The 16,440-nt window shown below is 38.9% G+C and overlaps 1 protein-coding gene across 1 annotated transcript in view; it reads right to left on the bottom strand.

Moving 5' to 3' along the window:
• grk6 (G protein-coupled receptor kinase 6) overlaps nucleotides 1-16,440 on the bottom strand; it is a 33,208-nt gene that overhangs the window by 15,030 nt on the left and 1,738 nt on the right. The window contains exon 2 of the mRNA XM_074672362.1: nucleotides 8,980-9,075. Coding sequence (XP_074528463.1) covers nucleotides 8,980-9,075 — 96 coding nt within the window. The remainder of the gene's footprint in view (nucleotides 1-8,979; nucleotides 9,076-16,440) is intronic.

Here is a 16,440-nt window from a genome sequence, read left to right as displayed (position 1 = left end):
TGTAATCCAAATAAAACAGATCCTTCTCATAGTCTCTTAAAGCTGTAGTTTTCTCAACTCCCCTCCGCCAAGGAGTTCATGTTTTTGGGATAGTTTATCTATTTGTTTGTGAACAACATAACTCAAAAAGTAACAAATGGATTTTGATGAAATTTTCGGGAAATGTTCAGAATGGGATAAGGAAGAAGTGATTGAATTTTGGAGTTGATCTGGATCACCGTCTGGATCCAGGAGTTTTTTAAAAGGATTCTTTATCATTGTGAGATAGGGCCGTTTTCACCGTATGTTTATATAACTCAACGATAAATGGTCGGACTGTTTTGCAAAAGAATACAAGACAAGGTCACCATAATTTCTGACAAATGTAAAAGTATGATCCAGATCCTGGCAATATTCTGGATACTAAGATCTGGAATATGAAATTTGTACTGGGTCATCTTAATTTTCAACACTGTCAGGTAACTAATTATCGTGCAAACCTGCAACCAACACCAAGTTGTAGCAGACAGTCTGCTGAAAGGGAGTATAACATTGAAGTAGGAGTAAAGCGTTGCGTGACCATCACAATATGCTTGGAGGCGGTTTGCAATCTCTGAGTACTTTTCTGTTTTTTCATTTTTGTCAAGTTGGCAAAGCTTTAATTTAAAGGTTTGAGGCAACAGTAAACTCTTAGAGTATTCTACAGCAAAAAAACTGGGTGTGCGCAGTGCAGTGTGTGTTGAGTGTGGCGTGATAGCGACAGATGCCTTAAAATTTACTGCTGTAAGTGGATTCATGTTCAAAACTAAGTTAAATTCAAAAATACAAAATTAAAGGAATGTAGAGAAATTAATTTTCAAGGAGGTTAAACACAATTTTAAACCAAATAAATTTAGTTTCAAAGAATCAAATTCAATTTCAGATCATGCTTTACAAATTCAATATGATAATTGAAACTCAGTTGGCACAAATCTCAGCCCATATATTTATTTTCTTTCTGTGTACTAACAAGGGATTCTTTTTTACCCTCTTGTAAATGTCAGCATTCTAACCTAATTTCAGAACCAAAATAAAGGCAGTTTTCAAAAGTCTGGCCGCGTGCTTTTTTAAGTGGTCAGAATTTCGGCTTTTATTTCTAAACTATGAGACTTAAGCCTGAATTTAGAAGAAAAAGTCCAAATTGTGAGAAAAACATCAGATTTCTTCACTCTTTGATCCGAGTAAAGCTTTTTTAAAGTCAGATGTGGTATACAAAGTCAAAGTTCTAACACTAATCTCATCATTCTATGAAGTCAGAAGACTAATTTAATTTTATATAATAATAATAATGTCAAGTCTATAAAACAAGAAGTGCATCTGGCCTCATTTTGTCTTTTTACGCTGACCCTTTTGCTTTTTCACAAGAGCTGACTCCAAGCTGAAAGTGTATTTATCAAAGCTTCCTTTGTTCCTGGATGACTTTCTGGGGAGTAAAACAGTCACTGCAGGCCTGATTTATCCCCCATATTTATTTCATGTGACTAATTGTAAAACAGACACAAACACATCTTTCATCTGTCCTCCTGGCCCCCCCCCTCCTCAGGCTGAGTATGGCCTCTCTGCACCTGAAGGCAGTCTGAGTTATCAGAGGTCGCCATCAGCACGTCCTCTCTAATGGACGTCCTTCTGCCAACAATGTGTGTGCTGTGTTTACACTGAGCACCCGTCGTGCCTTGTATGGATGTGTACTACAAGTAGAAACAGCCTCCAAATACAAACATGCTGTGATGGGGGTAATATTTCACATCCAGCTGACTCCACATGCTGCTGCATTAACCTGCAGCAGAGGGGGTCAAAACACTCAAGGGAAGATCAGCAGACGTTCTGGGTGAAATACTGAAAGGGAAAAACCCAACAGAGAAACATCTTAGGGGCCTAAATTCTTTCTGTATAACTTCTGTCAGAGAATTTTCTATATTTTCTTTCATCTGAAACTTTAAAATGAGGTTTGAAAGAATGAGCCCCAGAGCCAAAATGTTGAGATGATTTTATCTGTTATGTGTGGATTCTGTACTACAAAGCAGGATTTGTTGCAAGCTATACTCTGGATTTTCAGTGCCCCAGTCATCCAGAGATAGATCAAACCACAACCTCCAGTCTTTAAAAATGAGGTCAAAGAAACCCTGCAGATTGGCATAGGTAACGCTTCAACAGCTTCTTCTCCAGGTGTTGGGACGTCATCAGCGCCACTTCCAGTATGGATCAGTATAGTTTGGTACTGGTTGGATTGGTAAAGCCTGATCCTGTTTGTGTTTCCACTGCCAGCCTCAGGCTGATATTAGTACTTTGAATTAAATGCATCCTTTTGCTTTGAACTTATGTAATTAACACAAATTTAAAATGATTTGACCTCTTAAAGTCAAGGTTTTTGCCATGATTATTTTTTTCAGTGTTGGGTTGGTAATTTGGGTACCTATTCCAGTTTTAGTCAAAGGAAACGCCACAAAATATGTGAAACAAACCAAACTGAACCACTTGGGGAAGACAGGGCTTTAGTGATGAGGCTAAATGCCTGCCTCTTTGCCTGATCCTAACCCAAATATTTTAACTAAACAACTGAAAACCTTGAGCTAACAGTTCTTTCTTTTGTTAATAATCTTGTGCCTCACTTCCTTAACTGTGTGATTTCCTGTCTTGTGAGCCGGGTCATGACAAGACTTGGGCCTAGATGATTTGAGGTTTGAAAGTTGCTGCTTGTGCTTTCCTGATACCTTCTCTGAAAGACACCGATCAAAGCACTGAAGCCTTTCAGTTTCAGAACTCTGAGACCCTTCAATTCACAGAGACTCTGAGTTGACTTGTGACAACGTTAACCAGCCCTGTGTGACCATTCAGCGTTATCGTATTAGTTGGGTAAGTAAGGAGGGATCATTGAAAGTACAGGCTTTGAGATGACAGGGATGTGCTCAACCACTGTCTCGAAGTTGGTTATAATCAAAGTGACTCTTCTGTTATTGTTGATGCTTTTTTCCTGGTCTGTCTTTCTCTTTTCCATGGTATTATTGAGTTACCAAAGTGCCCAAGAGCTCTTTGTGCTGCTCATTGGAGAGAGGACTGAGGAGGGGAGAGGGGAATAAGAGGAACAACTTGTGTTTCACGCTTTGCAAAGGAAATAAATAGGACTGGGATGAAATGCTTTTCTCCTGTTTCAATTCTTTTACGACTTTTGGGGGGCAGAGTCAATTTAAATTGCAGTTCTTCACTATTTTCGATTTTTGTAATTTTTAGTTTTCTTTTTTAACAGCAGACCAAATAGAAAAAGTTAAATGATGAAAAGTTCTACAAACAGTCCAGCTTATAAACAAAGACTAAAATGAACGACTTAAATTTCATTTCAAAAAATGTGGTTTGTTTGACAAAGGATCACGATTTAAATATCCCCTTAAAAATCCTGATACACATGTGAATGGATTTTTTTCTCCCACCCCTAGAAATAAGATACTACCTACTGTCATGATTTGTAATTTTGCAGCATGCTCCTGCAGCTGTCTTTGGTTTGACCTGCTGAGCTCAGACTTTTAGCTGTTCAAAGCAAAGCAGTCATGTAATTTGGTTCGAGTACAGAATGTAAACTGGAGCAAACCCCTTTCATCTGTACAGTTTGACTCAAGATAACCAGCACCACAAGCCCCAAATAGGTGCAGAAAGGTTGATTTAAACTAAAGTTAATTTAAGAGATTTAGCCCTCTGACAAAAATGTTATCTTTAATCTGTTAAGATGTGACTGAAAATGGGTGTTATATGGTTTTCTTCTGATTCAAAGGGACTCAGGGCAGCTGAGAAAACAGAACATCTGATATAAAAAACAGCAGCACAGAGAAAGAAAAGAATCATTTGTTGCTATGAAAGTTAAAAGAAACTTTCCTCTGGGCTCTGCTGAAGATATTTTTTCTGACAGATGTGAAAAAAAGTTTGGAGCCTATAGCCAGAAACAGAAGGGACTCTTTGTGCTGCTGCAGACTTTAAAGATGAACACTTCTTGTGTTGTCTGAGGACTGAGGGCCCCCTGCAGGGTATAATTTAAGGTTTTGAAGGTTTTTAACCAACACACTCATCATGTCTCTGATCCTTCGCCGTCCTCCATCAGCAGCAGTGGTTTCCGTTTTTTGACGTGAGTTTACACCCTGAGCGTCTCAGTTTTATGGTTCTCTCCAATCTGTCTGCTGTTATTAAACCGAAAGCAACCATACTAATGTTTCAAACAGTAAAAGCATCAATCTGCTTCCTCTTTTTGCACCAGCCGCAGTTTCCTCTGTGCTGCTTGGGCAAGACTTTTTTTTTAATCAGCCCTCAAACATCCCGAGTTCACGAGTTTGTTTCTGCTGGCTCCTCGCTCTGTTAACTGTGAAAAAGTCAAATTAGGGGCTGTTTTTCTGTTTTTCTGCTATGCCTCTGAGCTCGACCTGCAGCAGCTAAGGGTCAGGAGAAATCTGAAAAACAGAAAAAAACAAAGGAAAAGTGAAGTTTCAACAGCTCCTTCTTCTTTCTGTCCACGCGTTAGACAGGAAGCAGCGCAATCCTCAAGATTACAAAACCTGACATTCGATCAGATCACAGTGACAAAGGAGTGGACCACAGGGCCCTCTGCCCACCACAGGATGAGGCATGGATGATGAAGAAACTGACAGCCAGAGTTTAAGAATTATAAACAGTTTTTCTCTGTGGTTTCTGTGCTTCAGTTTAGCATTTTGAAAAAGTTTCTGCTGCTGTTTCTAATGTTTGTGCACTCAGACTGATGTTACTTATCTTTAAAAGGTATTGACTGTATTATGATTGGTGGGGGGGACATGATTGGACACTGACCATAACTTGTTCAGTTAAGAGTGAGAAAACATTTAAGTTAAGCTCCTCCCCCGGTACATCAGCTGCTCTTTAAACCAGCACCTATCAGCTGACAGCTCAGTTATGCATCCAATCAGCAAACGGTTAAATGTTTGGGGTTTTTTTAATAGACCTGAATCATGCCTGCTCTTCCTCCAGTTTTCACTGACCTTGTTCTACCAAGAGACACTTTGCTACTGCTCTCCCTGTCTTGGCCTTTTATGTATGCAAGATAGGGGGAAGGTGTTCTCTCACTTTCTTGGCTTCCTGGGGCGCGGTCACACTGGCCACCCAAACCGTGCCATGCTCTTGTGCCAAGCACAATTGCAACCCTGCAGCTTTGTTCCCCCCGCTGGAGAGTACGACCAGCGGTCACACTACTGCAATGTGAACCAGAGTTTAGTGGGTATCACACTCTCTCATGGCCCGCCTACATCATCGTGAGGCGTCTGGTGGATCTCATCAGAGTCAGCACAGAGACACAGAGAGCACTGCTACAACTTTAGGGACTTTGTGACTTATGGTAAGTTGTTTTGGCCTTCTAACACCCCTCTTTGTTTAAAATGATCGTTTATAGGTGCGCTTGAGTTGATCTTACGTCATGGATCACACGCACTGTCTGTGTGCTTGTGCTCGTGCATGAAGTAGGCTGTGCCGAAGCCCACCTCCCCAAAGCGTGCCAAAACAGACATTGGTTGCCAACACTGGCCATTCAAAATGTGCCATATGTTTTGACAGTATGACTGTGTCCTCAGGTATCGCATGAAATAGAGGGAAGGTGTGGTCTCCCTGCCATGGTTTTTCTTGTACAAAAGATTGAGGACATGTGCTCTCCCTGCCATGGCTTTTAATGTATTAAAGATAGGGACAGTTTGCCCACCCCGCCATGGCTAAACTGTATTTTATTTTTATGACACCAATGACACCAATGACTAGGGGTAGGTAGAAATGTTATTAATTGATATATTACAATATTTCCTTGCCCAATTCAATATGGATTCTGTCAATCCTCTGAAGCTATACACCTCCGGGCAAGCGGAGGAGGGGGGAAGGGCGTGTTATTTAGGTTGTATTGACAAGGGCCAGACTGAACAACAACGAACTGGCAGCCAAAGCAGCAGTAGCGTAAAGCCAGCTCCTTCAGCTTTAAAGTCTGATGTTGGGGTTGTTTTATTGCTCCAAAATGTGAGGTGACATACCACATATGTTCACGTGGGCTTGAAAATTGAAAACCGAAGCATTTAAATCAATATCAAATTGATATTGAATCAAAACCTAAAGAATCAAAATCCAATTGAATTGTGAAGTTCTTAGCAATACCCAGCCCTACCAGTGACACTAAAACTGATTTGAAAAATTGATAAAATAATGGTTTGCAAAAGAATAAAACCTGCTAACATTAATAATTTCAAACCCTCAGGGCTTATTTTGCATTAAACTTTACTTTCTTTACTAAACTTATTTCGTCATCACACTCTGGTTTTATGTTGTTTCTCTCTCCATGAGAAATCTTAGTGATAAAGCATAAACAAGCATTACTATTTCTAGGGATGCAGGATATTATCGGCGCTTTATCAGTATCGTACAACATTGGCTTAAAAATAATACAATAATTTGATATCAGCCAACACACCAAATTCTGCCAAATATACCAAATATGGTAATCTGATAAAATAATGAGCTGAAGCTGTAAATATTTCTTGCACTTTTTGGAATTTTGTTTGCACAGTTCAGATTGAGTAGTCCCATATTCAGCTCCTGTTTTAAATTAAACTTGAACTATGTCTGACTACATTAGGCACATTTACCATTTAGTGTAAACCATTTTATTTAATTTGGGTGTACTTGCTGTACAGTTGCACTTCTCATGTGTTCCCTGTTAACAGAGGTTATTTTTACTGACTGTAGACTTGGCCAAATTTGCTCTGGTTGTAAGTATGATTATGATTTTCTCAGGAACAGCATCATCCAGCTGTCAGGTAGAATTTATTTTTGGGATTTTTTTTTGTTTGAAAGTCATTAATAAATATACAGTTTCAGGTATATATTTTTCCCATTTTGCACAAGAAATGAATATTACATAAAAAATGTGACAAGAGTGTGCACCATAATACAATACACCACTTCAAGACAGTTGATGATCTCTGTAATTACTGGCGCAGAAAAAATATCCGTATCAGCTAAATGAGTTGTTAAATATCGGCATACCGGCAAAAAATCTAATATCGTGCATCCCTAACTTAGACTTATTAGACTTATTAGATATGATTCTGCTCTAAAAATACCAACACTTCTCCAAATCCTGGGTCATGAGTCGTACTCCATGTCCTCATGGAGAAGTTCACAGATAGATTTCTATCCTGAGGGGTCACAGATGTTAGATGTACTCCTCTTCACAGATTTTCTGCTTCATTCTGATGCTTCGCTGAGGATGAGTGAAATCATTCAGAAAAACTGGAGTGAGCTTGGGAACTTCCCGATTCTGAACACTCGTAAAAAGGCATGACGGGACAAACATCATGGGTACACATTTTCTCATGAACACACTCTCACTGCTGTTTCAGTACAACCACCACGAGATAAAAGACTGTGTTTGTACAATAGGCGACCTCCGGAACACAGCGGAAATAAAAAGTCAACATCTAAGAAATAAACCCAGTGAAGTTGACATGTTAATAAGAACTGATATATTACTGTTTAATTAGATTATGCTTTACTGTATCCGTGTTTATAATAAGCTTAATAACGTGATTTTAGTGTGCACAGATCTTTTATAACCTCAGGGGCCACCGTAACAAGTTGAGGGTTCTTCATGCCTCAAACTATAGAGGCTGCTGTGTGTGCAGGGAACACAGTGAAACCAAGTTAAAAATGAAAGTTCTGATTGAATAAGAGTTCGGACTGAGTTGCACAAGGACTCCTCTGTGTCCTGTCCACTGATTCAATGTGAATCTTCTGAAGGCTGTGAAGCATCCTCTACAATTCCCTGAGTGTCCACAAGAGGCTGGCCCCAAAAGCTCTAGAAACCATTTATAAATCCATTCAAAAAGCAGATCTTTACAGCAGAAATCTGTGTTAGTTCATTTCAAGGAGTCAACGTTGTGAGTTAGACCCAATTAGAAGCACAGCTCACCTCACTGACAAGTGGGAACACTGCAGCTGTTAGCAAGGAGGCCAATATGGTGACTACAGACCACAGGCTTCAAACCTCGCTTCACGAAACAAATGAATGGGATACTGGTGCTGTCTTAGTAAATTTGTGCTTAGTGCTTTGATGAAAGAAACCAAATGATTGCCAGGTAATGAATCCTAAAAAAATCAGTGCGCAACTGCTACTCGATCTGTAGCCCATGTCTATTAAAGTCAGCAAAGGCTGACCTCAACCACTTAAAAAAAGCTTTTCAATACATTGAGAATTTTCAGAATAAAAAAATTACATTATCCGCAAAAATGTAATGTTGTAATCGTATTGAGGCTTGTAAATGCAGCAGCAAGTGTTGGAGTAAGAGCAGTGGGTATCAGGTTTCATAGATAGACAGAGAAGGGAGCATGCACAGCTAATGAAAACAAAACAGTGAAACCAAGAAAATGATATTTTCTGTTAGTTTCACAGTTATGATCCAAACATCTATAAAGCAAGAGAGTGCAGTGTTTTGACTCGTGGACCATTGACCTGTGGCTCTGCATATCACTCTTCTCTCTGTTTTCCAAGTTTCCTTGTTTTACTCTATCCGCTCTCCTATTCTCTCAATAAAGGAGTTAAAAGTCATCTTGAAACCCAGGCTGCAAATTAAATCATGTTTTAGCTGTATAAACTGGGAGTGTTCTGGAGCATAACTCAACTTGAAATTGAGAGGACAAATAGTTTTTGTTAAAAACAAGATAGAAGGAAAAAACTTGATCTTATCTCTGACTTCAGCCCACAAAAAAACTCAAACCCATGATTGCATCTGATTGTTATCTAATCTTTGAAGTCTGGTGATTATTGCATGAGGTACATTTAGCTGAAGGGGCGTCAAAAAAAACAACAGAAACAAGTTTCCAAAGGCGCGATCCATCGCTGAGACCTCAGGCTCACAAAGATGAACACATCACATGACATTAAAAAGCTCCATTTGAGGTGAAATGGTGTGATTTTACCTGTGGTTTGTCGCAGCTCTTCACACAAACTGATGTGGGGGAACTGCAGCAGCTGCTTCCACTTCTTACTCTTTCCTTTTCTGTTCCCTACACCTCCTGAAAAAGAAAAAAAGCAACCTTTGAGAATTCTTTAGGACACATCGAATGAAGCATGTCAAAGCAGAATAGAGGATGACCTAGTGCTCACAGACACTCACAGATTACTCAAACATGTCTGTTACTAGTTTGTCCATTCTCTACTACTGTAGAAACAAGGTGGTGCAAGATGGCAGCCTCTGTGGAACAAGAACCGAATCCCGTGGAGCTTGTTCTTAGCTGACAAAAACAAAATGATGATGACCATTGACAAATCAAAAACCACTCACTACATGTTTTATTGCTGTCAACCATCATAATGTAGCATCTTTTTCAGAGTTACAATCAAGAAAGAGGGAGACTTCTTGTTTCCATATCATCTCTGCAGAATGAAGGAAGCAAGGAGAAAACAGCAGCAGATAAACCAAAAAAAAAGCCACACAGTCCTGACTGATACAGCATCACAAATAATGAAATGACATTTATTTTAAGGCTGTGACGTCTATCCCATAATTAGAAAATTTTTATACAAGCTCACTCTTAAAATCCCGACTTCTGGCGCCAAATAGTAACTTCTTCTCGTGGGTTCTAACTTTTAACTTACAACTCTGACTTTGTCTTGGCATTCCATCTTTCTTTTTAACTGAACTTTTTTTCTTTCTAGAAATCCGCTTCTTAAAGTTCATCCCAAAAATTCTGACTTTCTCTGGATCTGACCTTCCAAGAATTTCACCATTAATCTTGGAATTCAGTCTTTTCCCAGTAGTATTCCTTCTTACTAAGAGCTCTGACTTTGTCTTAGGTGCAGCTGGCCGAGTGGTCTAGGTTTGGATAAGGCTTGTTTCTTCATGTCACTCCTCACTCTCAAGCTGTTTGCTTCCCTATCCACCGTCCCATCCTTTTTAACTACAGACATTTTCCATGAGCTCTGATGTTTTTGTGTAATATGTACCTTTTTCTTGAAATTGCAATATTTTCCAAGTGTTTCAACTTTTTCCCAGACTTGTAATAAGATTCCAAAAATTCAGACTTCTTAACTGAAATTCTGACTTTCTCCCAATCCAACCTTCCTTTAATTCTGATGTTAGTCTTATAATGCCAGTGTTTTTATCAGAATTTTTAGCTTTTTCTTAGATTTCAAACTTTTTGTCAGAATTGTGACTTCTGTGTACTCTTCTCAAGATTCAAAAGTTTTAAGAGGTCAGATTTGTTTTTACTTTGACCAGCCAATCAATCTCTCAACAAAAAACCTTTCCTAAGTTGTTCATGTCCTATAAAATGCTGAGAAAAAGTTAAAAACTCAAGGAAGTCGCGCAGTCCTCTTCAGATTGCCAAATGTTTTTTAAGAAAGATTCATTTCCCTCTTCTTTTCTCATTTGAGTTTGTGAATTCATCACATTACTTCACTGAAAGTGACAGAGGTAAGTCTTTTCTCAAACTTTAGTTGTTCTTTATCACTACTATTTTTGATGCACAAGCTCAGTTTGCACGGGGTAATAAAGCGGTCTGAATTAAAGCTGTACGACTTTGAGTTCCCTTGAGGTTAATCATGCCCTTATGAACGATGATTTGATTTTAAGCTAGGATTTACAGCTCAAATATGAAGTGTTTGTGTTTGTGTGTTCAGTCCAGTCAACACAAAGAGTCGCTCGATGTAATCAGAACACAGAGAAACCAAAGGAAGTGAAGAGCTGAAGGAGGTGAATGTTCGTTCACCACGCAACAATCATGAAACAACGACAGGAGCCGACAAGAGGCAAGAGATGGCTGCATGTTAAGAACTGAAGTGACAAATGTGAAGAGTGGCTTTTTCTCAACTTTGGCCTCCAAATATCAGAACCACACGCTCAGAAATAAAGCCTGCAGAGAACAGAGCACAAACCAGAATCTATAAATGATTTAGTGATTGATGGAGGTGAGTATGGTTTTCAGAAGCCTCAGAGATGAAACAGAGCTCAGACCAGGTCTTAAAGAGGAAATTCTCCTCCTGAATCAAACTAACATTCTCTGTGGAGGGGGGTACAGTACCCGGCTTCAGGATTTGGTATTCAAATAAAGCAGGCAGCTGCTCGGACTGGAGAGTAAAAGTGGAATATTGTCTGAGCTACAGAGCAAACAAGATGCTTTGTTTGTGTCCAGGAAACAGATGATCGTATCAGCAGCAGAAATTACCAAGAAGCCAATTGATAACAGAGAAAACAAGGTCGCTGATGGTCGTCTGTGCAACAGAGGAGAGGAAGCAGGGCAACAGATTCTGCAGAAAGGAACCAAAGTCAGACTGAAAGATGTCCTGCTAGTGACAGAGGATTCGACATGGCACAGGAAGAAGCATACAGATGTAAAACTCAAAATCTGACGGTTGAAAAGTTTTGTTTTGAATCATTTGAAAATTCCTTCAAGATGCACTATGGAAACAAAAGGCCCAGCCCTCGTACGACCACTAGAAACAGAATCGATCACAGCACGCTGCAATGTTTCAATCATTCTGTTATTTAATCAGGATTCAGCATCAGTTTGAGCTCATGAAAGGTTTTCAGTGTATCAAAACTTCCAGTAAATGACAAAGAGTGTGATTTGCATCAAACCAGAAGAATAAATAACTGTATCATCTGCATACAGATGGTTTGCATCTGGAACATTATGACTTAAACGTGTCAAAATGAACTGTAACAATAACAGTAGTCCCAGGACAGAGCCCTGGGGAATGCCTCAGTATCATCTAAGATGTTAACTTGCACATGATGATGAACCACGAGGCCTCAGACTGGCAGAAAGAGGTCGCAAAGAATACTCACACCTGGGGCGCAGGTTAGCCTGGTTTCAAGATGTGCACCATAGCTACAGTCCATCCTTGTTGCAGAGGTCGCTGGTTGGCCTTATAACCAACACTCTTTGTAACATTTCTTATCTCTCTTCAGCTGTCTTTTTACAGGAGAAATAAAAGCTGCACCAACATAAATCTGCTACTTAACCGAAAACTGTTTCATCAGTAAGTTCTCATAAGATCTGATATTCTGTATTTTATCAAGAACTGAACCAAATCCCAAGCTGCATGGCTTATTGCAAAACAGAAAAAAAAAATGGGAACAAATATTCCAGAATTACGAGAATAAACGAGTGATTATTTGATTTTTTTTTTTTTAGATGTGAAGATACAAAAATAACTGGTATAACTCTCATCATCTGATCTTTAACTTCAGTCAGAGGAAGCCCTAATTAAATGACCAGTGAATCCATTAAATTTACAAGTAAACACCAATTTGATTCAATAAAAATCTTTGGAATACTTTTGCCTTTCGAAAAATCAGGAAGAGAAAAAAAAGACTATCATGAGTTTCTGACTCCTAACATATCTTGTCCTCTTCCAAGGAGACTGGAAACAGTTTTTTTCTGCCCTTCCGCTAAACAGCCTGAGCTCTTCACTAGAATATTCTACATGTCAAAGCATTTTTTCTTTAAATGAATCTTTAATTCCATCATTGTGATATAAAAAAACAGACTATCGAATTAATGAATAATATCTATATTCTTAGTCCTACAGCCAGGCTCTGCCATCATGAATTATAAAGACATATCATGGTTATGATTTCCTTCGACTATTTATTAAAGACAAATCAGAAGTGTGCAGCTTCACTTTTTTACCCCCTGTGTGAAAGTTATATTAACAAACTTAACTTATTCAAAACCGAGCGGCAAACCTTGTTCTGAAATTAAGAGAAAATGCGGAAGTACTAAAAGGTCTCGCTAGGGTCCACTAGGAAGCTGGCTCCAAAAGTACCGGAAGTCATATACACACCAAGCCCAAAAAGCCTTTTTACAGCAGAAATAAAACTATTCACAGCCTGGTACAAAAAACACCTCCTGTCTGAATCACTAATTTTCACTAAAGGCACTCACTGCACTGGGGGGTGAATTCTTTTCTAACTCAGCGGTTTAGAAGATAAAAAGATTGTGAGTTCACCCAATCAGTGGCACAGCTCAGGTCACATGACTGAACAGCCATAATGACACAGTTTTAAATCAGTGTTTTATTCGGTGGCTCAAAAAAAGGCCAATGTCTATATGCCTCAAAACGCCGAACATCACGGATCATCAACTCTGTTCTGTATCAGATGTGGCGTACAGTACTTTGACGCTTACTCTTATCACATTTGTTTTGAAAGATTCATTTCTTGTTTGAAATAAGTAAACTACCTAATACTTAAACCTGCATATTTATTTATTGATAACAGCTGCTTTCAAACAAATATAAAAAAAAAAGTTAAATCCAACTCAAAACGTGGACGATGCTCTCCCTGAGACAATCACAACAATACTGACAAGAACCAGGCCAAATTTGTAAATTATACAACTGACATAGTAAGTAAAGCTAAGCTCTGTCCACAGGGAACATGTGACAAGTGCAACTGTACAGCAATTAAACCTAAATTAAATCAAATGGTTAACTCTTTGACTGTAAATTTGGCTAAATAACTCAGTTATATGTTCCTTACAGACTGCAGCTTCAGTCCCAATCAGAACAGAAATAAATAGGTGGGCTCTGTCTACACAGTGTACAATTCTGTGCACTACAAACACTATGTAACAGAGAGGTGCCGCGCAAACTATAGAAACACAGCTAAAACTGCAGCTTTAGTTCATGGTGCTGAGGTCAGGCCTTTAATCCAGCAATTGCTTAATACTTTGTCGTATTCGCAGATATTGGCATGTTGGTCAATATCAGATATTTCATTCTTAAGCCAATATCAGCTGATACTGATAACGTACATCCCCAGTTTTAAGTATAGGATGAGGATTGTTGTCAGCAGATAACTGATCCCCCCCAAAAAATCATATCTTGATCGGGAGGGCAAAATTTACCTTAACTTGCTCAACTGATGTTTTAATGATTCATGCATTGACCAAGAAGAGTGGTTACCATTTCTTTTTGATGTTTTGTTCTTTTTAGATTTCACTGCATGTTTGGAATGAAAACTTGCTGCTTTTTGTTGGTGTACCAAGGTGCATGGGTGAATAAACCAAACCTGCATGATAATTTTTAATTCTTTTCATTATGCACAGTTTAAAGAATGCTGTTCACAGCTTTAAAACACAGTACAAGTCCCCAAAATCCTCATATAAAGGAAAACACAGAACATGAACAGACTGACTGATCTCTCTGGAGATATCTTCAACCTTCTGTCCTTACACACTTTCATTCAAACACCTCCTCCTTCAGCTCCAAGTGTCTGCTCATCACTTTCTGTTTCAGCTGCACCTGACAGCTCTCCCACCCTCCCACCTTAAGAGTAAATCAAAACAACACAACCCAGTGTCTGTCTGTCTTCCTGCCTTTTTAGAAAAACCTGAGCCATAGATAACACATCAGGTGTTTCTGAAATACTGAGAAACTCAGCTCTTCCTGCTTCTTCTTGTGAATGATTTGTGTACCCACAGGAAGAATAAGTCTCATCAAGCTTAAACACACGCCCACCAGACAAACCCACCATGACGGGAAGTGGCTTAATAACAACAAAACACACTGCACCAACAAATAACCATCATAGAGAGAAAAGTCTATCTGACTTTCTTTGGAGGCAGAGGCAGCTTCATTGATTTAATGCAAAGATAACAGCTATTCATTAACACCATGGTTTCCCTCTGGGTATTTTTTGTATTTGCGTTTTAATTTCCCATGAAAAAATAAAATTTCTTGGCATTAGTTTTAATGCTTGAGAAAATACAGGCTGTAAAAGTGAACTGAAAAGAAACTGTTTAAAAGATTTATCAGAGATTTACTTTAAGTGCGTAACTGTAACATTTAAATTTTTATGCAACCTGAAAGGCCTGTGCACACTAGGTGCGGTTTTTCAGTCAGAAACTGACGCACACTGAAGGGACTGTGAGGGGGATCTGTTTTAGTTGAATTGCAGTGACATCTTTTGGCCCAGAGTTTTGCGCACACAGTCATGACTCTTCAAAAGGCATGGGATTTTTTGGGAAATGGCGATCAAATCTTATTTGCAACTCTACTTATCCTTTGTTCAAGACAACCTGTAACCAGACACAACACTACAAGGTAAGTTATTTATCAACAGTTATACAAGGCTGTTGTTTGAAATGTCACAAGTGAACAAGGTTGATTTGTACTGTAGTTTAGTAGCCAGCTTTATTTTGCGCTACTCACAGCCCAGTGCTCTAAGACATGTTTTAATGTGTGATGTACTAGTGATATCCCACTAGTGCTCATCTACCAAACAGCGCCTGAGTCCTCCATAACTACAAAATTTATCACAGAAATCATTTTCAGCAGAGAAAAACACAGATCTCTCTTCTCACTACTAAACTTTGTCAGCCCGCGGGGTGATGTCACGGTGACTTGAACTAAGTAAATCAACCCAATTCTGTCCAATCCAATACACGCAAGGCTCCTGTTTCCTTCCGTCCTCTATCTATCTAACTTCTAATCTTAATATACCACTAAAGTTGCTGACCATACATGTCCCCAGGAGTCCCTGAGCTTGTCTTGTAGGTTTTAGCTTCGATGGCTTTTTACTGTTTCACTTTAATCCTAACGCCAAACTTTGGACTCTCTCCTCTCTGTTCCTCTAACCCCATCACAGTCTCGACATCTGTCTAACATGAGTCTGGTTCTTGCTAAATGCTACAAAGTGCTGTACTCATGGTGGGTTAAGATGAGATAAGACTTCTTGTCTTGATGTTGGGTTTCTGTTAATTAAATAAAGTTTTATTTACATTAATGGGTCTAGACCTGTTAATGTTTTTGGACAGTGTCCTGAGATAAAGTTTGTCATGATTTGGTGCTGTATGGATCATCCTGCATGTTTGCCATGTCTCAATCACATTGAGCACATTTGGGGATGGGTAGAGAGCGTAGCTTACAAAACTGGACATCAGTTCCAAACAGTGGATATCCTCCATAAAGCCATCGTCCCCACTCAGAGAAACATTACCACTAGCCTCTAGGAAACACTCGCATCAAGCATGCTGAAAAAGGACTCATTACTGAGTCTTGTTTTCAAACTTTCAGATTTTTTTTAACCGGTGGTCTTAAACATTTTTTATTTACAATTAATTGCTTTTTCTTTTTTGTCACACTTCGAATTCTTCTTTTTGCATTTTAAAACTCAATCTTCTTAAGATCTAACAGTGCTAAATGTAAAATTTTGCAATTATCAATGTGGTCTTAAAACTATAATCAGATGTGTATTTCTGACTGCTGCAGCCCAACTTACTGCAGGTTAAAGAAAAACAGATTGCAAAGCTCCATTTTTTCCTCTTTGCTTTGACTTCCTGTCAACATTTGTATGAATTTCAAAACTTTATTGATAACTAATAAAGCTCTACAATATCAGGACCCCCATTGCAACAGTAAGGCGTCTTTCT

Source organism: Halichoeres trimaculatus, unplaced genomic scaffold (assembly GCF_033239565.1).
Source record: "Halichoeres trimaculatus isolate MK-OKI-2021-1 unplaced genomic scaffold, fHalTri1.1 fHalTri1_scaffold_6, whole genome shotgun sequence".
Lineage (NCBI taxonomy): Eukaryota > Metazoa > Chordata > Actinopteri > Labriformes > Labridae > Halichoeres > Halichoeres trimaculatus.
This window is presented reverse-complemented; position numbering and strand designations above follow the sequence as displayed.